The 27,500-nt window shown below is 46.0% G+C and overlaps 1 protein-coding gene and 1 long non-coding RNA gene across 3 annotated transcripts in view; one reads left to right on the top strand and one right to left on the bottom strand.

Moving 5' to 3' along the window:
• LOC310873260 overlaps nt 1–27,500 on the top strand; it is a 618,303-nt gene that overhangs the window by 420,246 nt on the left and 170,557 nt on the right. The window lies entirely within an intron of this gene.
• Nucleotides 1–27,500, bottom strand: part of LOC310873215 (ATPase family gene 2 protein homolog A-like) — a 46,387-nt gene that overhangs the window by 14,136 nt on the left and 4,751 nt on the right. Inside the window, exon 1 of one of the 2 annotated variants that reach the window (XM_083785550.1) lies at nt 13,079–13,239. The exons of the other annotated variant lie outside the window; for it this stretch is intronic. Coding sequence (XP_083641676.1) covers nt 13,079–13,237 — 159 coding nt within the window. The 5' untranslated portion in view covers nt 13,238–13,239. Of the gene's footprint in view, nt 1–13,078; nt 13,240–27,500 lie in introns of those variants that run through there. 2 annotated transcript variants of the gene reach the window in all.

The raw sequence follows: 27,500 nt of genomic DNA, 5'->3' as shown, positions 1-27,500 counted from the left end.
GCACACTACACCACGCCAACCACCCACCCACAACACCCCCCACATGTTTTGGAAAGACCCGCGTGGGACAGCACCTGTGTCGGAGGGAGCTGAGGGCTCCGTCGTGCGTTCAGGGTGGCTGGATGGCGAGCCGAGCCGAGCCGAGCGAGCGGGGCCTCCTTTCCTCCTCACTCTAAGGGCATATTTGTCCTCGCTCCTTAATCAAGCGAATGAAAGCAGCACATTCTAGCCTGGGAAGGCAGAGGTGGCATATTTACCAAACACGCCTGGACTGAACCCGGTTGTGTGTCTGGCGTGATTTATTTGTACTGTACTGTAACTGCTCAGTGCGTGCACATGTGTGTGTGTGTGTATGTGTGTGTGTTCGCCTGTGTGCATGTGTGCGCACGCGTGTGCATGTGTGCGTGCGCATGTGTGTACACACTACAAATTCAATACTCTGCCTATGCGATGTGCTCCAAACAGATTATTTCTCACCCCCCCCCCCCCCCCCCCCCCCCCCCCCCCCCCGAGTGTGAGATTCATAAACATGCCTATCCGTGAAATGTAATGAAGATGTTTAATGTGCACGGTCGGGGATACAAGCTCCGCATTGTTAAATTAAACATTCCATTTAAATTATCACCTTGATGGGAGGAGTTAAGACCATTTCAAGATGGACCCATTGAACTTCTTTTGGTTAAACTCAAGTCTACATGCAAACCTCCAGATTTATAGAACACAATGTGTGCGCAGTGCTTGTAGATCTGGTATTTTCAACACACGGGAAATGCACGATTCCATATAGTTAACTACGACCTTTGGTCGCAACAACAACAAGGACAAACATCTATCTATCTTTATTTATCAAACTATAAATGCACCAAGTCTCTGTGTGTGTACGTCTGTAGTCTTGCGTTGCCAGCCTGTTGCCTCTCGCAATTTCCAAATGCTTCCATCATGCAGTCTGGAGCAACGGAAGTTCTACCATCATGAGTAAAATATAAAGCGGAAGTGGAGCCTCCTCGCCACTTCCGTTTCGTCTTTACAGTCGTGCACATTTATCTTAATATAAATTTGGTGTACAACACAAGCGCACAATTAAGTATAACTTGTACATAGCTCTTATGATCCCTATACCGAACTTCTAAATGCCCAACAGCAACAATAACCTCAATACAAATAACCTCAATAACCTCTGTCCGGGCCAGACTCCATATTTGGGCATGCCTAAATATGGGTTCGTCCCACCGACTTCTGACATCTACATAGACTCCATATTTGGGCATGCCTGACAAAGAACTCCATATATGTGCATAAAAGGGGATTCCCCCCCCCCCCCGGCACTGCTCTAGTATCTATAAATGCACCACGTCTCTGTGTAAGTCTGTACGTACGTATGTAATCCACATAACTCGAGAACCGTTGGCGCCAACGACTTCAAGTTCAACAAACGCGTTGCACGCCACCACAGGGAGTGCAGTGCCCGGTGTCGAATCCGTCGGATAGCCGGTTGTCCAGAACCGGCACAAAAGCCAAAGCCCGGACCTGATCACCCCTATCTCCAATATATGGAGCTGGCCTGTTCCGACGTTACAAAGGGGTTCTGACATCTGCATAGACTCCATATATGGGCATAAAAAGGACAAAGACATAATAACTGCAGGGCGCCAACTTGCATTGTTCCAAGTAGGCCAGTGTCCAACGGGCACCGCTCGCATGGTAAATAATAATTATCAAGAAAAGCCGCCCTGCTTCTATTCGAACTCCAATAAACATTTGCTCATTTGTTGAGGTGTTAAAAGAGTGACTTGGCTTCCTGTTTGCCTGTGTTGTTTAACAAAGGAGGCCCTCCCTCCCCTCCCTCTCTGGGCTCTTGTTAACTGCGGACCTCCTGTCCTGGGGGGGGCTATAGGGGGCTCCTGACACGCCTCCACCCAGCAGAGGGGCCCTAAGGCCAGGGCAGGGGGAGAGAGGAAGGAGCAGGTACCCTGCCCTGTTCCCTGGAACTTCTGTTCTTCTCGGGACGTTAGTGTAGTCGACTCTTTAGTGCCCCAAAGGATACTACGTGATAGGTATGCCTCGGGGTGTGTGTGTGTGTGTGTGTGTGTTTTTGTGTGTGTGTGTGTGTGTGTGTGTGAGTGTGTGCGTTTGTTTCATGATTAAAAAAAAAAAAGATTCGAGATTTAGAGGAAAAATATTCAGATTGAGGTTATTGTTACTGTTGGGCATTTAGAATTAGAAGTTAGGTAGTTAGGTGTGTGCGTGTGCGCGCGTCTGTGACCTGGAGGCCAGAAGCCACAGTTTTTTGCTCTTTTATGAGTTTGCTCTGGAGTTGCCCTTCCTTTCTCCTCTCACTCCACCATTTGGAGCAGGGGGGGGGGGGGGGGACAGACCACCCCCAGGTATTCACTCCTCAAGCATGTCCAAAGTTTGGTTTGTGTTTTTAGGGTTCAATTAACACATTCTACATTTAACATACCCTTCTGCTCTGCTTAGGAAGAACACAGCCAACTGGCTGCAGGCTCACGTTCCCCCCAGGAATGCTTTAATTGGTTTTCCACAAACAGATCTACATTATATCTAAATTATATGAATCAATCTATCTATCCATCTATCCATCCATCCATCCATCCATCCACCCATCCATCCATCCATCCATCCATCCTTCATTTCTACTACAATAGATGACCCCCTCCATGGAGCTTTGTGACACCTTCTCTACAGCACATGCACTTTCAAACGTCTCCACAATTTCCACAACCAGTGTTAAGTATACTCCGACAAGGTTTTAGACTTACCATCCTGCCCGCAACGTCTTCACATTGTGTACATGTGTAAGCATACATTGCCTTATTGCACAATCCAGGAAGTGGCCTATATACTTCCTGAAGTGGTGACCGTCATAATCATCACCACTTCAGGCCCCTCCCCCTTTTCCTCTCTTTAACCCATTCTGACCGGGCACCCATTTTGGTGTTGGCATCATGTTATGCTTTAGCTATTGAAAAATAGCAGATCTACAAGCTCATATACGAGCTTTTAGGTCTGCAATTTTTTGAAAAATCGAAGAACGACTGACATTTTTAGAATCTGATCTCAGGTCAGAATGGGTTCATCAGACCAGTGTGTGTCCGGCGGAAACCTTGTATGAATCTGATCTCGGGTCAGAATGGGTTAACTCCCCAACACAGATTAGACTGCTCCAGTCGAGTCTGGGATGCACCTGGTCGCAAATAGAGACGAATGCCAGTGACCGAGAACTCTGGAGGATCCTTGTCGACGGCCTATACCCCAGTAGGGGTGTCAGGCGTAAGTAAGTAAGTAGTCGAGTCTAGTCTAGTCTAGTCCAGTCCAGTCCAGTACAGAACAGATAAAATGCTGTGTTTATAATACAAATCCATTAAAAAACAAACAAATGAGGTCAGAGTGGCATGAACACAGCTGTAGAAATTGACTGCGTGTGCGTTCCAGGAATTTCATGAGAACGCTTCACAAGAAACACGAAACACGACAAAAGCTATCTATCTGCACAACAACAGGATGTTGCGGGTTCCCAGCTGGCACTATAGACGTCAGTTGACGTTGAATTTTGGTTGGATTTAGGTTCTGACGTTAGACAACTTATACTGTATATATCCAATGTTGGGGCTCAACATTAATTCAATGTCTACATGACATCACTGATTAACATCAGGACAACGTTGGATAATAACGTCAATCAAATGTTCACTTTCAGCTAAGATACAACCGTCATCCAAAGTTGGGGTTCAACGTTGTTCGAACGTTAAACTCGTGTCCCGTGCTAGCTGGGTTGGGTGGAGTGTGTTGCCGTACTTTGGAAAAAAAAAACTAGAAATCACCGTCCGCCAGCAACCGTGTCAATATTCACTGATGTCAACACATTAAACACTTCCAATATAGTTGTCCCTATTTTGGGAATGTTAAAAATATATGCAAAACTCTGTTATTGTTGTGTTTATTTTCACAAAATTCAAAACAGCAGAAATAGCAGATTTTCAAGCTCACTACAAGTCACATATTGCGAGGTGTAGTGAGCTTGTAGATCAGCTATTTCCATTATTGGTTGTTCCTAAGTAGTCTACATAGGCTTATAAGTGGTTAACCCATTTAGAGCTGAGTCCGATTCTAAAAAAAAAGTTTTCCAAAAAACAATGTTCTCAAACATTTTCATGTGAAAGACCCCCAAAATGATTAGTGTAGTGTAGGCCTATGTATTTGGCCGCCAGCCACCATCTGAAAATATGTTGTTCCAGGGACCACCCCAGAAGCAAACATTTGAGTTAAAAACGTTTTAAAAAAATATCAGATCTAGGAATAACGTGTCCCTTCCACGCGCTACGTCCGGCTGGGGAAATTCCCCTCTGTCAGGTGAAAAGAAGCAGCTTGGACTCCTCATGCATAGAAGGATGCATGAGGTCAGTCCGCTGCCCCCCCAGGTTGGCAGAGGAAGTGTAGCGCCCAGGATTACATAGATAATTGGCACTGGGTGATAAGAAAACTGGGTTACAAAATCGTGGGACAAAAATGTAATAAAAAAATATATATATATATATCAGATCTACAAGCACCGAGTGCCACGCTATGAGCTTGTAGATCTGCTATTTTTCAAAGCTAAAGTGTAACATAATGCATAAAAAAACAAAAGGGGATCCATCCAGAATGGATTAAGTTGAGGGGGCACTGGCATTTTTTATGATCATCTTTGGTGTAAAGTATGACTAAGTACATTTAGTACTGTAATTGAGATTTCTTTTAAATGTATTTGTACTTTACTTGAGTATTTCAAATTTCCAGTACTTTTACTTCTACTCCACTACATCTCAGAGCAAATATGTACTTTTGCAATACTTTATTTGACAGCTTTAGTTACTTTGAAGATTTTGATTATTATTACAAAACACACATTAACAACTTCAGCACTATATACATTTCGGCCATTTGAAAATAGCCGATTTACAAGCTCACAATGAGCTACTGGTAACAGAGTATTACTAGATTGCAGTATTGATACCTTTTATGTGGTCTGTGGTTTTCTGTGTCTGTGAAGCCTTTTGAGCTGCAATGAAGACAGGCAAAATTCCTCAACAGTGACATCTGCTGGCAAATCCCTATGTCATACAGTATATGGATTTGTGGAGTCTTACCTCACACTCCACAGGCGCAAATCAGAGCACTTGTTTGAGACAGAAAACCCCCAGACCACAGAAAATCTACTGAATGTTCAAAGTTCAGGTTGTTTGGGTGCAATTGAGCTCAGAAAAATAAATGAGAACAATACAAAAACCTTTTTTAATGTGACAATCTATTTAAGTAAAACAATAAATAAATGTGAGTACTTTTCACCACCACCACCCCCCCCCCCCCCCCCCCCCCCGTTGCTTAATCCCGCCGTCAGCGCAAACAGAAACACATTTGTTGATGCATTTTTTCGGTGCCTGGTGTCCCTGGTGATAAAAAATCTCTGCAACAACAAATAGCAGGTCGTAAATCAGACCGACGGAGCGAGCGCGGAGCCAGAGGAGGTACAGCCGCAACCACAACAGGTGTTAGGAGGAAGCCATTTGTCTTCCTGTGAGGGTGCTTTTGCATTGTGTGCGTGCGTGCGTGCGTGCGTGTGTGTGTGGGTGTGAGTGTGTGTGTGTGTGTGTGTGTGTGAGTGAGAGCGAACGCTCGCACACATGCGAGTGTGTTTATGTGGTGCCTGCTTGCGTTAGTAGTGTCTGTTTTTCAGGGTGTCTGTGTATCTATCTACTGTGTGTGTGTGTGTGTGTGTGTGTGTGTGTGTGCGTGGCCTCATTGGCCACCCAGCTCTATCTCTGCCTCCTCTAATCGTTGGAAACAACAAGCATCCTGGAATCCGATTCATCATCACACACTCTCTTCATGCTTGTAGTCTGTTCAGAGGTTGGCATAACTGCAAACTCTTTCTAAGAGTTTCTAATCTGAATTAAAATCTCCAAAGCAACTAGGAACTCACATTTTTAAATAATTGTAGTGGAAATACTCAAGTAAAGTACACATACCTCAAACTTGTACTGAGGTACAGTACTTAAGTAAATGTACTTTCCACCACTGGTAAGCGCACGCACGCACACGCACACACACACACACACACACACACACACACACACACACGCACACACGCACGCACGCATAAAAAAACCTTCAGTTCAACTTAAAATAGATCCTCAGCGAGTCCATGTTTACACTTACCAAAGTTAAATGAACACTCTGGACTTTAAGAAGAACAAAGCCTGCATATGGGAAATGACTCGCTTCGGCTACTGCAGAGGGGAACAAAACAATGACACTGTTGATTTTGAACGGCCAACAACGTCCAAATCAACCGAGACACCTGGGCTTTGGAGAAAACAGGACAGGGGGGGGGGGGGGGTCGCGTGCGGTGAAAGGCAACTGTGACGGAGCACTGGGACCTCAGACAGACAGACACACACACTCACACTCCTCTGACACTGGCTGTGGCCAATATACCACCGTTTTTTTTTTGTTAGTGGTCGAAAAAACAGTCTCCCCCCGGGAGACGGATGTTATGACATTACGGGTGATATCCATGGAAGGTCTTCTCCGAGATGACGACCAAAATGTGGTTCCACTTAAAGGGATGTGACAACCCACAGCGTCCCCCTGTCCTGTCCTGTGCCCTTTGCACAGGACGTCATGCACTTTTGACGTCCACCTTTATCCAGGCGCTTTACATAGATTGCACATTACATTAGATTGTGAACGGGTGAATGTAATGTACAATCTATATGCAATGCACAATCTACGACCAAAACCACATTTCGGTCGTCATCTCGGAGAAGACGGATGCTGATGATCGCTCGGCCCCTTCCATGGATATCACCCGTAATGTCAAACATCTCCCTGCAGGGAGACTGCTTTTCGACCACTAACAAAAACAAAAACAAGCGTATATTCGCCACAAGCAGTGTCGGAGGAGTGTGAGTGTGTCTGTCTGTCTGTCTGTCTGAGCTCCCAGTGCTCCTTCAGCACATCAGGAGCAATTTGGGGTTCATTTGGGGTTCAGCACACTTCAACACTAACTCTGGGCGAGCCCGGGTTTGAACTGGCAACCTTGTGGTTATACCATCCGGCCCCCTGAGCCACCGCCACCATGATACCACTGATACAGCCATGTCCACAGGGAGGGACAAGACAGACCCACAGTGGTGGATGGTAGAACATTTACTTGCATACCGTACTTAGTTAAAGTGTTTCTTTGTATATGTGCGTGCATGTGTGCGTGTGACAGGATAACCCATGACCTTCTACAGCTCTTTTCCTGTCAGGGCTTGATCGTTAAGAAAAAGAAAAAAAAAGAAGAAAGAACAAGAGTAGTAGTAGCGTGGCACCTTCCGTTTTTTTCTTTTTTTTTAAAGGCCTTCTTCTTTCGCGTGAGTCGTGACAACATGGCGCGCTGAGACTATACAGTATCGAATGTTGCTGCTTCTGTTTGGGCGGTGGGGGTGCAGGTGGGGGGGGGGGGGGGGGGGGGGGGGGGGTGTGTGTGCAGGTGGGAGCCGCCGGGAGCAATCTGGGGGGCTGAGCGTGAGGTTTGTCGAGGGGGGCGGGGCGGGGGGGGGGGGGGGGGGGGGGGGGTGGTGAAAAACAGATGTCAGCCCAGGCAGGTATATCCTGTCATGAAGGGGGGTATGTGTGCGTGTGTGTGTGCTGTGCTTAGATGGTTAGATAGGAAGAGAGAGAGGTGATTTATTTTAAAAACAAGGCTTCTGGATCCAAGTTCACAACTGGGTGACGTATACCCTCTCCCCTGAGCCCCCTTATACCCCCTTAAAGAAATAATAATTAAAAAAAACACTCCTTGGGCTAAAAACGGCCATAGCCACTTGCCCAAATGTGCCCAAAATGTGCTGACCCTCAGTACGGGCGGCTATGGCCGTTTGTAGCCCATGTGTTTTTGTGCAAAACTAATGCTTGGAAATGGATTCAGAATCATGAAAACCCCCTAGTTTGACATGTCATATGCTCCTTAAAGCATGATGACATTTTAGTCATTTTTGTTCACAGTCGGAATCGTCTGGCTTTTCCGAAAAGCAACTTGCAAGGTGCAAGTGACCGCAAAACCACCACCATTCTAACGTCGAAGATTTCCTCCAAACACCCCGATGTCAGGCTGCAACAACACCTGATACCGGGGGGATTGGTTTCCACAGCGCATACCTCCTCCAGGTGGATGCCTGCTTTAAGCTGCTTTCTGGGGTGGGGGGCCGCACGGAGAAGGAGTCAGGGGGAGGAGAGAGAGAGAGAGAGAGAGAGAGAGAGAGCACCTATACTTTGACGATAAGAGAGGCCCTTATATACCACCTCAATCTGCCCTTAAGTCCATGATAGTGGAGCAAAGGATCCCCATATAGGACGGAATCCCACTATGCATTTGACACTCACTCTTCCCTGTTCAGACTTGATCATATAAATACAGTCCAAATAAAGTGTTTTTCTTCGGAGCAACGTCAAGCGGTTGCACGTGAGCATGCAATGAGGTTGACAAAATAAGTTAAGGTCCCTTTGGATGAAAAGGATGGCCTATGTCGTGGAAACCCTGTATGTCCAAAACTGTTCACTTTTCAGTATTCCGATTCAGAAGTGTCAAAAGTAGCAGATGGACAAGTTCAAAACGCAGTGCAAATCAGTTATACTTCTGATGTCTTTTTGCGTGACGCTGCGGTGTAGATTGAGTTAGTTTGGGCGTTCATTTACAGAAAAAAAACTACAAAAAGTTTGAATATGGAGATAAGAGAGGTTTCTGCCAGACAGCGACGATATGGATGGTTACTAATGTCCTATATTACTTAACACAGTGCTTCCCAATCCTTTTCACGTCAAGGAAGAGAAGATTTTCACGGTTCTAGCAGTGATTTTAAACCATTTTCATTTCAAGGACCCCCAGTTTAACATGCATTAGTCTACGGACTCCCCATTTCTATCTGTGGGACCCCAATGTATATTGTAAAATCAAAGTTAATTTAACTCTGAGAGTGTACAAATGGAACCAAATGGACCCGTACACTCTCTGAGTTACAGACCCATAAGGGTCCATTTGGTTCCTAACTGTCATTTAGCTGGGGACCACCTGGAACTCCCTCAAGGACCCTTAGGAACCCCGCACGTAAATTGCACGCTGCGTTCATGATTTGAGGCTTTTTGTTCAAAACGGGCCAATCTTGCAAACTTTGAAAGCCAATGTTAGCTAGGAGAGAGATAGTGTGTAACGAGTTTTGGACAGAATCTGGAGGAGTAATTATCAAAATATGTGTTTTTCAAAAGTCGGGCTCCTGGTGGTGCTATAACAGGCCGAACATTTGGAGCAGAGGTTCATCGTTTTGCATCCAGGGAGTGTGTGTGTGCAAAATTTGGCATCGACCATTCAAATGGGGCTGTCTGTGTCTATATCTAAAGGTCCACTCGACAAATTAACTCTCTCAGGGCAACTGATTTAAATGAAACAACATAGTATCACTGATAGGGGTGTTCACAAACATGTCACTTGGAGCGCAAGGAATGGGACAACAACGAAACATGGATATCTCCACAGCCTGCCAAGGCAACGCATTTGTTTGAAAACGCTTGTTTTCTTATCCTGCCAGAGAGAGAGGCCACTATGCACGGCGTGTTCTAGGCCTACAGAGTCAAAACCACACGACCGGAACTGTTCACGACATACCAGGACGGGATAAGATGTGATACCGTGCATGCTTTTCTGGTCACATGGCCTGAGAACGACGAGCCACCGCAAAGGTCACATGCTGTAGTCAAGGACTTGCCGACAGTAGAGAGAGAGCTAGAGAGAGAGAGAGAGAGAGAGAGGAATACTACCCTAAATCAGTGTGATTTCGTCGACTAATAATATGAAGAAAAATGTTCGTCGACTTGGGCACAGTGACAGTCGGTAGTGCTATCGCCTCACAGCTAGAAGGTCCTGGGTTCGATTCCCGATGGGGACGCTGTGGGCTCGTTCTCTCCTCTGCGTCATCAGTGCCCATAACCCGAGGCGGAGGTTGGCGAAAGGGCCTTTCTGTGTGGAGTTTGCATGTTCTCCCCGTGTCCCCTAGGGTAGGTACCTTCACAAAAAACATGCAGTAATCCTGGTCTCTAAACTGCCTCCCCCTGGCCAGCCGGGGCGCCTGATGGAGGGGAAAGGTACTGATTGGAATAACGTGTTCCTTCCACCGCGCTACGTCCAACCAGGGAAACTCCCCCCTGTCAGGTGTAAAGGAGCAACTTGGACACTCAAGCATGAAGGAAGCATGAGTTAAGTCTGTTGCTCTCCCCAGGTTGGCGGAGGGTGTGTAGAGCCCAGGATCACATTAGATGATTGACACAGGGGTGAAAAATGGGTTACAAAATCGTGGGATAAAAATATATATAAAAAAAAAAGATGTGATACCGTGCATGTTTTTCTGGTCACATGGCCTGAGAACGACGAGCCACCGCAAAGGTCACATGCTGTAGTCAAGGACTGCCGACAGTGGAGAGAGAGAGAGAGAGAGAGAGAGAGAGAGAAGAATACTACCCTAAATCAGTGTTGATTTCGTCGACTAATAATATGAAGAAAAATGTTCGTCGACTTGGGCACAGTGACAGTCGGTAGTGCTATCGCCTCACAGCTAGAAGGTCCTGGGTTCGATTCCCGCTGGGGACGCTGTGGGCGCGTTCTCTCCTCTTGCGTCATCAGTGCCCATACCCGAGGCGGGGGTTGGCGCAAGGGCCTTTCCGTGTGGAGTTTGCATGTTCTCCCCGTGTCCCCTAGGGTAGGTACCCTCACAAAAAACATGCAGTAATCCTGGTCTCTAAACTACCTCCCCCTGGCCAGGGAAAAAGAGCTGGTCGGAAATAACGTGTTCCTTCCACGCGCCACATCCGGCCGGGGAAACTCTCCCCTGTCAGGTGAAAAGAAGCAGCTTGGACTCCTCAAGCATAGAAGGAAGCATGAGGTCAGTCTGCTGCCCCCCCCCCCAGGTTGGCAGAGGAAGTGTAGCGCCCAGGAGTACATTAGATAATTGACACTGGGTGAAAAATGGGTTGCAAAATCGTGGGATAAAAATGTATTGTATGTATATATGTAAAAGTGTATTCATGATATAAATCCATGATATTTACATTGGAATGAATGAGCCCGGCTGGAAAGTGTCTTAAGTGGTAGAGGGCGGGGCTTAGCTAAAGGTGAATTATGAGGTTTCCACCCGACAAGGGCGATATGCTAAACAGTAGGCTGAAAAACAGTAGACCGTGTACAGTACGTAAGCACGTATGGATGGTTTTGGACGCGACCGATGACAACCCCCGAATGAGACATTGAGCATATTTACAGAGTATACTATGAGTCAGCGCGACCATAAAAGGCAGCAGCACCGTGGGTATACTAAATCCATCTCAGAAGTCCCAGACAGAGACGTAAGTAACTGCTACTAAATCTCTCATCCTTGACACAGCAGCATGCACACAGACAAAACACAGAGCCAATAGCATCCCCAGATTCCACATTCCCCCCTCCTTTCCTTTCTATGACCTTGGGCTTTGGTCACCTGCTTCGTATTCTGTGAAAATGGCTGTAGCCCAAAGTTTATGGAGGGGGGGGGGGGAGCCTCGGTCTAGCCTCGACGATACCCTGCAGGCTTTTATTTTCGTTCGCATTCGGCTCATTCAGCCTGGGAGTATACGAGACACATTTCCTTGGTCTAGGAGGGGTGGGAGTAGGAGGCGTCGCTCAAAAGTAATGATGACGTCAGTTTTCTACCGCTCTTTTCTACCAGGGAGGGGAGGAGGGGCGGGCGCTCAGATCGGTGAGCCAATATTTTCCAGCGCTTGAGGGCAATGCACTTCACGGCCATTATTGACTTTTCCCACAGTGGCCTGGTCGCTGGTGCATTGTTAACGGAGAATTCCGTTTCATATCGCTTCATTTGGATCTGAAACGGCACTGCTAAAAAAACTACATTTTGCCCTGAGCCGGTGGCTAGGCAACCCCTTGCTCACCCCCGCACACACACGGAACGTGCACGCGCATGCGTAGACTACTGTTATAATCAGGATCTTCTATGTCGAGAAAACTACGCCACTGTCCATGGCATGACATGATCAGACAGGTTCGGATCTGATTTAGGAAACTTCATCGCATCAAGATTGAAATATAAACGTTTCTCGAGCAAGATAGCTAGCGTGAGCTAATGCTAACATTAGCATTTTCTTACAATGGAGGTCTTCGAGCCTCCTCCGAGTCGTAGTAGTAATCTCCCCATGCAAGCTATTTACCACCTGTGGCCACACGGACACAGTCTAAGTGTTAAGGACTCCACTCAGGGAGAGGTTTGGACCGATCAGACCGATTCTTTTGGCATGCCCAAATGTTAAAAACAGATCATATCAGCATAATTGCAGATACCGATCATTGAAAAAAAGTCAAATAATGACAGATAAATGGGCCAGGCGGATATATGTGTCGGGCTCCATCCACCCCAGGGCCTTTTGCTTTCTCAAGAGCTGCCACTTTATGTTCGTCACACAAGGAGTTAGACTACTATACTACCGTTACATCCATTGTCTGCATTCCTAACAAGAGAGTCTTTGATGTGGAAGTGCTGAATGCTCGCTTCATAGCTTTTATGGCCTCTAAAAATGTCCTGGAAGTGGAACTGAGCAATGTGGACAAAACCAAACCGTGGAAGTGGAACTGAGCAATGTGGACCAAACCAAATAGTGAGGACCTAACCCTCCACTTTTCTCACTTTTGCACCAGTCTGTGTCACCTTTTTTTGATTCGTCAAATTCCCCGAAATACCACAGTAGAATAAGAGATCCTTGGCAACCAGGAAGTGCAGTGGCATTAAGCTACTGAATTGGAAGGGTTATCATACCAACATATAAAACTAGAGACACGTAGGAAAACAAAGATACAAACATTTTAACGGTCAGAAAAATGGTACCAAGATCTGGCCTGGCCCCTGGACTATAGGAAGAGTTATTCTGTGTGCATATAGACTATTATTACAGTAAAATCCTCACGGCATACTTTCTATTCCAGCTGAACGAAGCTCACCTCTGCTCCTGAATACTTGCTGGTCTGAGCCACCAGGCGCTCAATGCATATGTCGTCAGCCACGGGCATGTTGCGGAACTGAAGCGAGAAGATCTCCTGCCGCGTCCGTGCGTCTGGGAGCGGCACGTAGACGATCCGGTCCAGACGTCCCGGTCGCATCAGAGCCTATAGGGGGAGGGAGAGGGGTGCAGGAGCAGGAGGTCAGCTTCATTATTTTTTTAAACTAAACCCCCCCTACAAAAAAAGAAAAGCTCCAGAATGTGATTCAAGTCCTCCCCCTGAAATGTCCCATGTGCAACTTTTCAACTTCCCAGAAGCAAGCAGAAAGCCAGCCAGCCATCCATCCCAGCCAGCCAGCCAGCCAGTCAGCCAGCCAGCCATCGTGGAGACACTGTGCTGGATGTTATCTGATGATCACATCTCTGTGACCCCAAAACAGTCCACCCGCTCCCCAAGCCACTGCTCGTCTCGCCTGTCAGACGTCGTTAAAGGGCCCCGGGGCGGGCAGCGCCTCAACCAGCCCAGCAGGGAAAAAGGCAGATGGGACGGACAGACAAATGGGCCTGCATGCAGTGGTGGACAGTAACGTGAAGTACATTAAGTTTAACCCATTTCTAAAGTACATTCTAAATGTATACTGTCTTGTAAATCCTGACAGTTTTCTGAATAACCCCTATGTTTCTTTGCGAATGGTTTTAAACTATTTCATGTCAATGACCCCAAAAACTATATGTAATTGGCCCCCAACAGACTCCTCCCCATCTGAAAATATGTTGTTCCAGGGACACCCCCCCCCCCCCCCCCCACCCGGTGCACAGGCATGATCAATAAGGTAAAACCTGTGTAAAAAATTAACAAGCTCCATCCCTAAGTATGTGTATGTATATTACTAGTTTACACGTGTACGTACAATTTAAGAGAACCCGGGCCTCCATTGAAAAAAAATACACACAGTATGAACAAAATGTATGGAGGCTTGTGTGCCTAGTGTCCGCTGTTGACAATGGACAATGTGACACGCGCAGTAACGCGGCTAAAGGAACATTAAGTCGATGGCAGAAGGAAAGAGAAAGCTGCATCTGGACGTAACGCGACGACAACAACAACAACAACAACTACACAATAGCACAAGAGTTGTCTTGCTCCCATGAGGGGAGAGCGGGTGGCTGGCTGGGTGGGTGGGTGGGGGGGAAGGGCTGACAGGTGCGCGTTTATGTGCGTCTGTCCATATCTTTGGACGTGTGTGCAACGGTGCATGTTGTCTATGTGCATGTGTGAGAAGGTCTGTGAGTCTGTGTCTGAGTATGTGTGTGCATGTGTGTGTGTGTGTGTGCGTGTGTGTGTGTGCATGTGTGTGTGTGTGTGTGCATGTGTGTGTGCATGTGTGTGTGTGTGTGTGTGTGTGTGTGTGTGCATGTGTGTGTGTGTGTGTGTGTGTGTGCGTGTGTGTGTGTGTGTGTGTGTGTGCGTGCGTGTTCCTCGCATTACTGTATATGTGCCAGGAAAAGCTTCCTGAGCAACTCTCCAGTGGAAGTATCTGCAGGCTGCGTGCCAACACAAACCTGATGACCCTCCGACTCAAATGTGCACGCACGCACGCACGCACGCACGCACGCACGCACGCACACGCACACACACACACACACACACACACACACACACACACACACACACACACACACACACACACACACGAATGAATGCAAATGTAGACATGATTGAGAGCACGTTACTGTAGCGTGCACAGTCACGCACATGCACACGCACCACACCACATGGACACAAAAACACATGCATCACATTCTGCCACCATCAAAATGTCAGCCCTGTGTCGCTATTATTACATCACGATAATGACTTAGTTAATTCTCTCTCGCGTGCACAGTAAAGAGGTGCCATGGTGGGCTCCAGCGCCAGTGACTGGTAAACTCATCTGGCCTGTCTGTCCTGGAAGGAAGAAGGGACTCTCTCTCTCTCTCTCTCTCCCCCCCCCCCCCCCATCACTTAAATATGGAGTGCTTTTTTCCGCCCTAAAACATGATGATCAGGTATTAGTGAGGGGGTATTAATAAGCTATCACCCCTCACTAAAACATGATTATCAGGTATTAGTGAGGGGTTTATTAATAAGCTATCACCCCTCACTAAAACATGATTATCAGGTATTAGTGAGGGGTTTATTAATAAGCTATCACCCCTCACTAAAAGCTGGACATATAGGAGGGGCTGTCGCCGGGTTAACCAATTTAGGACCTGAGGACAATTCTACACATTTTCTGAAAAACCTATGTTTCTATGTCAGTCGTTCTCAAACAGGAACAGGTTCTCAGAACCCCAGAAATATATGAAATTGGCCGCCGAGCCCCATCTGAAAATATGTTGTTCCAGGGACCCTGTTCACCCTGAAATAATATATATTCAAATATTTGCACCACATTTTCACGATAGATTTTTCTTTTGCAGATCTATACAAGCTCCTAGCACGGCCTGAATGGGTTAATCCGTCCCTGGCGCTAGCCCCTCCTATGTACAGCTTTTAGTGTGCGTGTAAACACAAACTTGAAATGCCATCGACAATGAATGGACAATTCAACAGGGAAACGAGGACAAAAACTGCTGGATCAGGGGAAGAGCGAGAGAGGGAAATGAAGCCCCCCCACCCTCAAAAAACCTAGAGGGGGGGGGGGGGGGTGTCAACAACACTAAAATCACAAACGTGCCATTAAGGAAAGCCTGCGGAGAGGGAGGGCTCTGCCTATAGCTCCGCTGAAGCGATAGGCATCATTACACACATCAGCCCATTAGTAATTAGCGATGCCCTCGAGGTATGAAATCCCCAGCCAGCCACATATACTGTACATGCTCCACGTCGGACCATCAATAATATGGTTCCTGAAAGCTTTTGGCCTCGGCTGCTGCTTAACGAAACACAGAGCCCTTGAGAGGTCCTGTGGTGCGAGCGAGACGGTGAGAACGCACTATATGCTGGGCCTCAAGTTTGAAAAACAAAACAAATCTGCCAACTTGATTGTGAGAGAGACAGACAGGGACCTTTTCCCTGCTTGCATGTTCTTTCTCTCCATTTGTGTTCTCTCTCTCTCTCTCTCTCTCTGTCCCCGCGCCAAGTTTCGCTGCCGATAACAACAGCAATCATTCCAGGCATTGCGAGCCTTCTCGAGAAGTGATTACCCCCCAATGACAGACGACTTCCTATCTGTCGAAGGACGCTGCCTCTCCCTAACCAGCGAGGAATGCTGGGAATCCGCTCTCCTCTGTGAGCATCGCGTCGTGTTGAGCTACCGCAGCACCGGCACGCGCGTGCGCGCACATACTGTACACACACAGGAAATGTACACATACACACACACACACACACATTGAAATAGGCGCGTGCGCACAGTCACACACACACACACATTCCTGACTGCCTGCGAATCCCCTGACCTGCATGCTCTGTGCTGTGTCTTCAAGGAGTAGCTGTTTACAAACTGACACCCACGCATTTCAAGGTGTCTTTATTCTTAGATCAAGGCTCAGACGCTATAGCAGCTAGCGTGGGTGAATGCCTGCATGTAAGGCACACTTTGCCCCCCCCCCCCCCCCCCCCAGGCATGCCCAGGCAGAAAAATAACACATCAAAAGGAGAGAGCTTTATATCTCTGCTGTCAGGAAGAAACCATCTAACTCCAAAATGTTAATTTATTTAAATTAAAAATATATTTCTTTTTCAGGAAATGAAGAAGGAAAATACATCGCATGGATGCAACTGGACGTATCCTCAGTGATGTATCCCAAGGTCATCGGGGTTTCGGGTCTCGTGAACATCATACCCCTCACTCGGGTGACCCAGCCGGGTGATCAAGTCCCGACTTACGTCCCAGTAGCTACCCTCGATCAATAGGGAATAGACCAGGGCCACACAATCCGTTGGAACCACTCCGGAACTACTATGCTGGGACTGAGAGGTACAATAGAAGAAAACCTTCTATTTTGAAAACAAAGCAATACTGCCTCATCAAAGTTGGTGTTGTGACTTTATATATTGTCAATTGCTTGCATGAGAGGGGGAGAGGTGGTGGAGTTAGCTGCTTTAGCAGACAGTTTGAGGGTCCAATGAAGTTAAGAGGTTTTGTTCGAAGCACTTTTTACTACTTTTCATTGGTTCAATATCTTTGAAACAACACACAGACACACTGCTATTGAACACAGTGACACTTTATATAACTCCATTGACTTGTATTCCTTATCCTCGGCTACGGTTTAGGTAATATCCCTGCGTGCGTGTGTGTGTGTGTGTGTGTGTGTGTGTGTGTGTACGTCTAACGTGTGTGTGTGTGTGCGAAAAGTAAGTGGAAACTATATGAAAAATAAGCTATGATGACAAAGACTAAATATATTCCCCAATTCAACAACTAAAAAATAGACTAAAATGTTTGGAAGGGACTATTGGACAAGAGATCCAGTATAAGTCATTTGACACTTTTTGCATGCTGAAAATAGCTGCGTTGTGAGCTTGTAGGTCGGCTATTTTCAGGCAAGTGTAAAATTAGCCATTATGACAGCATCAAGGCCCACCAAAATACATTGTAGTCGACTAAATCTTGTGATGTTTAGTCGACTAAAACTAGACTGACACTAAAACATTCTGGTGACTAAAAACCGGTGCATGTGTGTGTGCGCACGCCCTTGCATATACATTCAGGGTGGCCCTTCATCTCAGAGTTCGGTGTGTGTGTGTGTGTGTGTGTGTGTGTGTGTGTGTGTGTGTGTGTGTGTCTGTGTGTCACACAGTCCTCGTGTGTGGATTGCAGACTGACCAGGTTAGGAAACCGCACACAGCAGAATGCCTTCAGGCACAGGGAACACTGTCAACTAACGTCTCCTCGGCCAATGCAGGCAGCCATGCAGCAGTTGGTGGAAAAAGTACTCACTTCAGTAAAAAAGTGTCAATGCTGCAAATGTAGAACTACTTCCCATTACAGTCAGAAGTGCAGCCTCACTCCCAATAGAACTACTTCCCATTACAGTCAGAAGTGCAGCCTCACTCCCAATAGAACTACTTCCCATTACAGTCAGAACTGCAGCCTCACTCCCAATAGAACTACTTCCCATTACAGTCAGAACTGCAGCCTCACTCCCAATAGAACTACTTCCATTGCAGTCAGAACTGCAGCCTCACTCCCAATCTTCCGCCGTAGTCTGAAAACCCACCTCTTCAGACTCCTTCATGGCCCGTAGCACTTGCCCTAGCCCGACGACCTTACAGGCGTACATGCAAAGGGCTCAACTTATGTTCACAAGGCATATTTGTAAAGTTAGTGTTAGTAAAAAGCAGGTAAAAGAGTAACGTTTGAGCAGACTAACATCAGTCACTGGCCTGGCTGTTTACACCACAGATATGTCGTCTCCACCTACAGGAAATACGTTCGCTGCGACCAGGAGACCCGATTCTGAATTTGTCTATAAGCTCTTTCTGCAAGAATCTTTCTTATTATGCTTTTTCTACAATAATCTTTCTATAAGCTCTCTCTACAAGAATCTCTCTATAAGCTCTCTCTACAAGAATCTTTCTACAAGCTCACAAGATTGTAGCTCGGCTATTTTCAAGGACGCAATGTATACAGTGCTGAAGTGGATAATTTATGTTCTGTAATAACAAATAACTAGTAACTAAAGTTTTTTTAATTAATGTATAGTGGAATAAAAGTAGCCTACAATATTTGTCACTGAGATGTGTAGTGGAGTAGAAGTAAAAGTATTGGAAATTAGTACAAATACCTCAACATTGTACTCAAGTAGTACTTTAAGAAAATGTACTTAGTTTCCACCACTGACGGAAATTCTTCTATGCAAATTTGAAAGAAAGCAGCCGGCGACGCACGCACGCACGCACACAGCACACACACACACACACACACACACACACAACACACACACACACACACACACACACCAACAACAACAACATATAAAAGAGAGAGATGGAAGACGCCAGACCCTGGGTATGTGAACGGTGGGTAAAATAAATAAAGCGTGGTGGTTTGTTGACGCTATAAGGTTGCTGCTTGCACAGGTGATCCAGCCACCACCCAGAGGTCCAATCAGAGGACTCTGTTTGATTCTAAATATCGGTGTCGGGTCCATATAGATGCAGTGGTGGAAAGTGACTAAGTACATTTTCTTTAAGTACTGTATTTAAGTAGTATTTTGAAGGATTTGTACATTACTTGAGTATTTCCAATTTACTTTTCTAATTTACTTCTAATCCACTACATTTCAGAGGCAAATATTGCACTTTTACTCCACTATTTATTTATTTGAAAACTTCAGTTACTAAGTTACTGTGATTACAATAACGTACATTAACCACTTCAACCCTGTACACATTTCAGCCATTTGAAAATAGCCGATCTACAAGATCTCAATGCATCACTATATGCAACGCATTGAGATCTTGTAGATTTTCGAAAGATTTGTATACAATGGGAAAACTTGAAATGGGACATTCTGCATAGTGTGTACTTTCTACTGGTACTTTATTCAAGTACAGAGAGAGAGAGAGAGAGAGAGAGAGAGAGAGAGAGAGAGAGAGAGAGAGAGAGAGAGAGAGAGAGAGAGAGAGAACTAGTGTTGATTTTGACAGAAAATTACACTTGCTGGCAATAGCCGATCTACAAGCTAGGGTGGGAGCTTGTAGATCGGCTATTTTCAGCATGCAGCCAAGTGTAAAATGTCTTATAAATGGATCTCTTGTGCATTAGTCCCTTCCTAACATATTAGTCTAGTTTTTATTTGTTGACAAAATTGTCACTAGTTTTAGCCGTCTTAGCGTAGTTTTAATTTAGTTTCCATTTAGTTTTCTTCAGCGAAAAAAGGTAGTCGACGAACATTTTTCGTCATAGTACTATAGTCGACGATCAGCACTGGATAAAGCGTCCACACACAGCGCATACATGCTGAGACACTGGAGTTTGAATGTACAAAGAAGACAAGGAAGAGGGTGGAATGAGAAGCGAGGGGGGGGGGGGAGAGAGAGAGAGAGAGAGAGAGAGAGAGAGAGAGAGAGAGAGAGAGAGAGAGAGAGAGAGAGAGCGCGCGCAGGGTGGAGAGACCAGCTAGAGCACAGTTGGCAAATAGTCAAAAAACATGAGAGGCTTTCACTCTGGATTTTGCCCTTGAGTCAAACTCGCATCCGCAGCCGAGGCCACCGTGTCCAAGAACCAAATTATACTGGGAGTTGTTAACCCCTACTGTCCCACATGCTCCATGCTATTCACCATGCATGCAAGCAACACACGCACACGCACACATGCACGCACACACACACGGCACAGAGCCTGCAGTGAGGAGAAAGACATGAAGTCGCAGCATTGCTGAGTGCACCTAGATCAGTGGTTCCCAAAGTGGCGTCCGGGGACCCAACGGGGGTCCTTGAGGGAGTTACAGGGGGTCCCCAGCTAATTAACCCATTCTGACCTGAGATCAGATTCATACGAGGTTTCCACATGGACACACACTGGTCTGATTAACCCATTCTGACCTGAGATCAGATTCTAAAATGTCAGTCGTTCTTCGATTTTTTCAAAAATAGCAGACCTACAAGCTCGTAGCGCGCCACTCGGTGGCGCGCTATGAGCTTGTAGATCTGCTATTTTTCAATAGCTAAAGCATAACATGATGCTGACACCAAAATGGGTGCCGTTCAGAATGGGTTAATACAATAGTTAGTTACAAATGGACCCTTATGGGTCTGTAACACAGAGTGTACGAATGGAGCCAAATGGACCCACTCTCAGAGTTAAATTAACTTAGATTTTACATAAAGGCCTACATTGGGGTCCCAGAGATAGAAAGGCCATTAAATGGGGGCCGTATAGCCCAATGCAGGTCAAACCTGGGTCCTTGTAATGAAAATGGTTGAAATCACTGCTAGGGGCCGCAACATTCTTCTCTTATGGGGGTCCTTGGGATATCTTTTCAAATGGGGGTCCACAGGCTAATGAGTATGATTTTGGGGGCCTTGACATGAAAAAGTGTGGGAACCGCTGACTTAGATGGCCTGCACGAAGAAACGAATGAATTCTGAACACCCCACTACTTGATCACACTACAGTGTCACACAAGCAGATGCAAAAGCTCAAAATGCGCCACTTTTTCGAGCTATAGTAGATCCGCCGGCTTTTGCCATTTTTGAACAGGGATCCTGAAAAGCAGGGTGTCCCGATCCGATCACGTGATCGGAAATCGGGTGGCCGATTACGTCATTTTCAAATGGTCGGAATTGGATCGGGAGCATAAAAACATGATCGGGACATCCCTAGTGAAAATGACCAGTTTCCACCCGACAGAGAGGGGAAACGCAGGCGATAACAACCACTGCTGTATCTCTCTATCTCTATGTTCTCATGCAACCTGAGAAACACGGAATCCATAAATAACACTGTTGGATAAAACCATAGCGGCAGAAGTTATAGTCCTTCAACACACTGGCCTCCCTTATGGATAGGTTCTGTGGTGCAGTGTTGATTTCGTCGACTAATACTATGTTTTAGACATGCTAATGACCTTATACCAACCTTGAAACGTACCCTAGCTACGTCACCATCAACAACCAACTTGTAACCTCGTGAACAACACCGACCCACATACATACTTACCAACCCAATCGCAGCACCCTTTACCCACCCAACATCGAACATATCTTAATTACGTCACCATCAACAGCCAATTAGGACCACCGAGGACAGGCCTACATGCCATACATACGCAGCTGACCAGAGTGCTTGCGCGCTCAGCTTGCGCAAGTAACTAAATATGACCTCTTCTGCTTTTAATATTTGTTCTACGTTAGGTGTGCGCGCGCCATGTGTGTGCATGTTGTCCGTGTGCCATTTATGAGTTGCCACAACACCTACTTTACTTTTTTATGGTATAGGGTGTGTGTTGTTTGTGGGTGTGCAGGAGTGTTTGCACGTGCACGTGTGTGTGTGTGTGTGTGTGTCCACAGGGGTTGCGATCATATGGACACCAGTGAGGGGAGAGTGGAGGGGTGGCCTGTTGCTGGGGCATGATATGGCAGCTGTGTTCCCTTTCCTTTATGGCGCGGCGCGTGTGTGCGTGCGCGTGTGTGTGTGTGTGTTGTGCGTGCATGTGTTGAGGGTGGTCGGGCCAGGGCGAGTTAGGGTACCCCGGTCCCCAAGAACCAGCACAACAGCTGCTGGGCTGCAATAAAGACCCCCCCCCCCCCCCGACCAAACCACCACCACCACCCCCACCACCGACAAACAACACCCCACCCACCCCTCCCCATCCAGGTTTTGGAGACAGAATCAAGCAACCAGGTCCATGAAAATGAGAAGAAAAATAAGCGACCCTTCAAGTTTAAAACCTATTTGAAGTTTGACGCGTCGCAACGCATTGTGAGCTTGTAGATCGGCTATTAAAGTAAATAAATAAAAAGACATCTTGTATCGGGCTTCTCTGGTGTGAAAGATATTTCAGATGAGGGTTCCGGCAGACAAATTAATATGCATGTTCATTTTGGGGATGCTTGGCAGGAATTGTTTTTGAAAACCACTGGTTTGAACAACACCGGGAAACAAGCCCAAATAAGCAACTAGTAAGTAAGTAAGTAAATTAATTAATTGCAGCCCGTAATAACTACCAATATTTACAACTTAAGCAACAAAAAAAAACAAGCCCAACGTCGCTTATAGCAAGCGGATGTGGCAACCCTGCCAGCAGACCTTAAGTGTCTCCTGTGTTTTCATAGGAAAGGGAAGAGGCGGATTTACACGGGGGGAGGTTGGGTGCATGGGGGGGGGGGGGTGACTGGGAAATTAAAGCCCAAAAGAGGTGAGGAAAAGCAGAGGAAACGAGGCTGAGGCCATGCTGAAATGTCGACTCATTGCTCATCTGAACCCCCCCCCCCAAAATAAAATAGCAGGCTAAAGCCACGGCCATAAAAAAAAGTGTATGTTTGCTTTACAAAGGGCCGTTTCCTGTGGAGCCGTCCGTGGTTCACACTTCTTTTTTTTGTCCTACTACGGGGCCGTGCGTCTCGGTGTAAACTCGCCAGGTCTGGTTCCCATAACCCCCCCACCACACACACACACACACACACACACACACACACACACACCCCCAGGCCAGAAGTGATCATCCTTCTCTTTCCTGTGACCCCCCCCCCCCCCTTATACCAGGGTGAAGCGGTGTTGTCAAGTCCGCTTTTTATATCGTTGCTGCCGGGCAGAAACCCCTCTTTTTCTTTAAACCATTCTGACCTGAGATCAGATTCATACGAGGTTTCCGCCGGACACACACTGGACTGATGAACCATTCTGACCTGAGATCAGATTCTAAAAATGTCAGTCGTTCTTCGATTTTATTCAAAAATAGCAGACATACAAGCTCGTATCGCGCCACTCGGTGCGCGATATGAGCTTGTAGATCTGCTATTTTTCAATAGCTAAAGCATAACATGATGCAACACCAAAATGGGTGCCCGGTCAGAATGGGTTTTAAAAAAAAAAAACTTTTTTGAAATTGGAGCCATACTCGAGAGGCACCAAAAGTAGCAGATCTTCAAGCGACGCGTTTCAAGGTTGGATATCTGCTATTTTGCTCCTACGTATGTCCAGCTTTTTTTGCAAAAAGGGTGAAGTGCCCCTTTAAACAGCTGTACAGAGTTACAGGTGTCCAGTCCTGCTGAAATGATCGACAGCGATTGAGGTCCTCGCTGACCGGGGGACATGCGCACATCTGCTATATGCCCCCCTAAACCAGGGGTCTTCAGCAGGGGGTCCCGGGCCCTTATAGGGGGTCCTCAGAGTCGAGATACTGCAGGGGGGCTGCCAAATCTTTTACACGAACCACTTGAACCGTAGTATCCATTCTCTGAGGGGAACATCACATTAGCCGAAAATAGCAGATCTACAAGCTTGTAATGTAGATTGTCTATTTTCGGGGGAAGAGGTGCAGAAAGATCAAGTGCCAAAGATCAAGTTTATACATTCTTTAACACTGAAAACATTAACATGATCTGCATGTAGTGGGCGTTCCTCTCTCTCTCTCTCTCTCTCTCTCTCAGCTAAGGTGTCCTTGGTCTGAAAATGGTTGAAGACCCCTTCCTTAAAACACAAAGTTATGTTTCGGCACCAAATGTAAGGATCAACTACGGTGGTGATATTGCCTACATTGGGGGTCTACAACGACATGTAAAAAAAAAAGAAAAAGAAAAACACTACATTTCTTTGTGTTTCCTTCATATAGGACGGTGTCAGGCACAGAAAACAGTGTGCACAAGGACGCTAACGCACACCAAAGTCCTTTTTAGCGGTGCCGGCCCCACGGGAGAGAACTCGAAGAGGGAACTAAGACAAAATGTAGTGACGCAGTGTCCTAATAAAGTATTGGCACTTTGGCTATTGGCGTGTGCGGCCGGCTACTTTCTTGTTTTTTTCGAGATTCCCTCTCCAGGCACAGAAAACAGAACATCGCAGAAGCTCAGAATTTATCGAGTGGCTATTTGTGTGGCACCCGCCGTACGACGAAGTATCAACCTGGCTTAAGACTAGACCCAAATACCTGGTATCCACTGAGCAGGAACAAACACATGAGGACATATAGGGGAGGCTTGGCAGGCTCAGACGCAGCTATCATGTCATACTAATGGGCTGTTCAATTGTTAGCTAAGTCACGTAGCAGGGCCGTCAACGTCTAGTCCGGGACCGCCAGCGGTCCAGCTTGTAGATCGGCCATTTTCACTACTTCTTAACCATTCAAGACGGGAACCCCTTTTTGGTGTTTAAGCATTATGTTATACTTTAGCTATTGAAAAATAGCAGATCTACAAGCTCATAGCGCCGTGCTACGAGCTTGTAGATCTGCTATTTTTTTCTAAATAGTGAAAATGTGGCGCACATCTTTCAATATAATTATATTCTTTCAGAGCGAACATTTTTACTCATATATCTTTGCTTCAGGGGTTGTCCCTGGAACAACATATTTTCAGATGGGGGTCCGTGGCCAAATACAGATTAATTCTGGGGGTCCTTGACATGAAAAAGGTTGAGCACCACTGACATAGAAGTATAGGTTTTCAGAAAACTGTTTTAGAAGACTTTTTTTTTAGAATCGGCCTCAGTCCTAAACGGTTTAATAATAATAATTATTATTATTATTTTTATTCATGGGCTTTCCTAGGTTTGTTTGTTTGTTTAAAAATGAATACAATTCTTTAAATGTTTTATTAAAAACAATATTTTTGAAAAGTATGGGATTTTTTTTTAACTCGAGTTGTGTCCCATAAAAATGTGTCCGTGTCCCACAGATGGGTCCCGACTCACAGGTAGATTATTCTTGCTGAGTCAAGGAATGAGACTTGGTGGACCTTGACTGTAAAGCTTCCACACACACACACACACACACACACACACAACACACACACACACACACACACACACACACACACACACACACACACACACTCACAGCACGCACACGTTTACCAGAAGTAACTTTTATTGTTGTGTTTCGACGGTTGATGATTCGTTCTTGTTGTATTTTTTTTAGGGCTGTCAAAGTTAACGCACTATTAACGAGTTAATTCACAAGCCTTTTAACGGCACTATTTTTTTTAACGCGCGATTAACGCACTGTGAAGTTGACAGAATGGTTGAGAGACGCATGGCAATTTTACACTGAAGAGTTGAATAATTGTTAAACAGCTGCAATACTTAAGTTAATTTAAGTCTAAACAATTAGAAAACTTAGAAAACATGTTATTTTGATCAACATGGCCTGTTATCTCTCGTAATGGTACCATTGGCCAACATCAATACTGTTCTTTAGTTTGGTCTGGAAGGCTAAATGTCATCAAATGGTGGTCCGTGGCTCAAATGCAGAATAAATAATGGACCTTGATATGAAAAATCTTGAAAACCACTGATTTAGAACGGATAAAAAATATGCAATTAATTTGTGATTAATCACAGTTAACTATGGACAATCATGCGATTAATCAGATTAAATATTTTAATCGATTGACAGCCCTAATTCTTTTATAAATAGAGCGGCCCCTCTTGTCTTGAATTGTAAGGAACATCATAATTCACATTGTTATGCAACGGTGTTTTCTAATAAACTTGAACCCCCCTCTCTCTCTCCCCATGCGAGGCAGACAGTGCAGGTGCCAGGCCCACCCCGGCGTCCCTGCCGGGCCCTCGTTAGGCCTGGTGCCATTCAGACGGCCCCTAACACGCAACCCTGAGCCCTTTGTGTTCCCCCCCCCCCCTCCCCTCCCGCTCTTTCGCACCCCCCTCCAACGTTCCCCTTATACTTCCTTCATTCCATTATTTGACGTAGCCCATACCTACCGAAACCTCTTATCTCCATCTATACCTACCGAACCTCTTATCTCCATATTTTAACTTTTTGTATGAATATTTTCTTATTAATCTGTAACTGAACGTCTATTTTATTTTAACTGCTATCTTTTCTCCAGTTTTTATTCCACAATACTTACTCTGGCCCCTTTTCAATCTTGCACCTGACTGCAAGATTGAAAATGGCCGAAAAGATTAAACTGAACTAAAACTAATTAAAACTAAACTTAAATAAGCATTGTCACAAAAATAAAAAACTAGCAAACCCGAAAACTCGGAAGTAACTGAATTAGAAAGAAGAAAAAAACACACACACACGCACGCACACACACACGGACGCACGCACACACACACGCACGCACACACACAAAACATTCGAGAAATTTTAAAAGGACAAGACAATCACAGTTCACAATCACATACGACAAAATATGCAATGGAGGGCTAAAGTCATTGGTTCTCAAAGTGGGTCTGTCTGGAGCGTTCCCTAGCCATTTTTTACATTGGATATTCAAAAGCATCTGCTGTTTTTGGAACATTTTGAATTATTTAGAATTTCTAACAATCTTCTCTTCCTGTACAGCAGCCTGCCTGGTACAAGACCTTTTCATATTGGAGGTCGCGGCCAAATACACATCCATCTGGGTTAGATCACACACACACACACACACACACACACACACACACACACACACACACACACACACACACACACACACACACACACACACACACACACACACACACACACACACACACACACACACACACACACACAGAGAGAGAGAGAAGCACACTAGACCAGTCGGCTCACATGCGCTCCACTCGCAGATCCTTAGGAAGGAGACAAACATAAACAGACTAGTCGCTGAGCGATGAGGCCGGATCGCTTTCACTTCCGTGAAATCTAAACATTGCCCTGTTTACCCTCCTCCCCCTGGCCCTGTTTACCCTGCTTCACCCTGGCCCTGTTTACCCTCCTCCACCCTGGCCCTGTTTACCCTCCTCCCCCCTTGGCCCTGTTTACCCTGCTTCACC

This window comes from Protomyctophum parallelum, assembly GCF_964188405.1.
Source record: "Protomyctophum parallelum genome assembly, chromosome: 16".
Lineage (NCBI taxonomy): Eukaryota > Metazoa > Chordata > Actinopteri > Myctophiformes > Myctophidae > Protomyctophum > Protomyctophum parallelum.
This window is presented reverse-complemented; position numbering and strand designations above follow the sequence as displayed.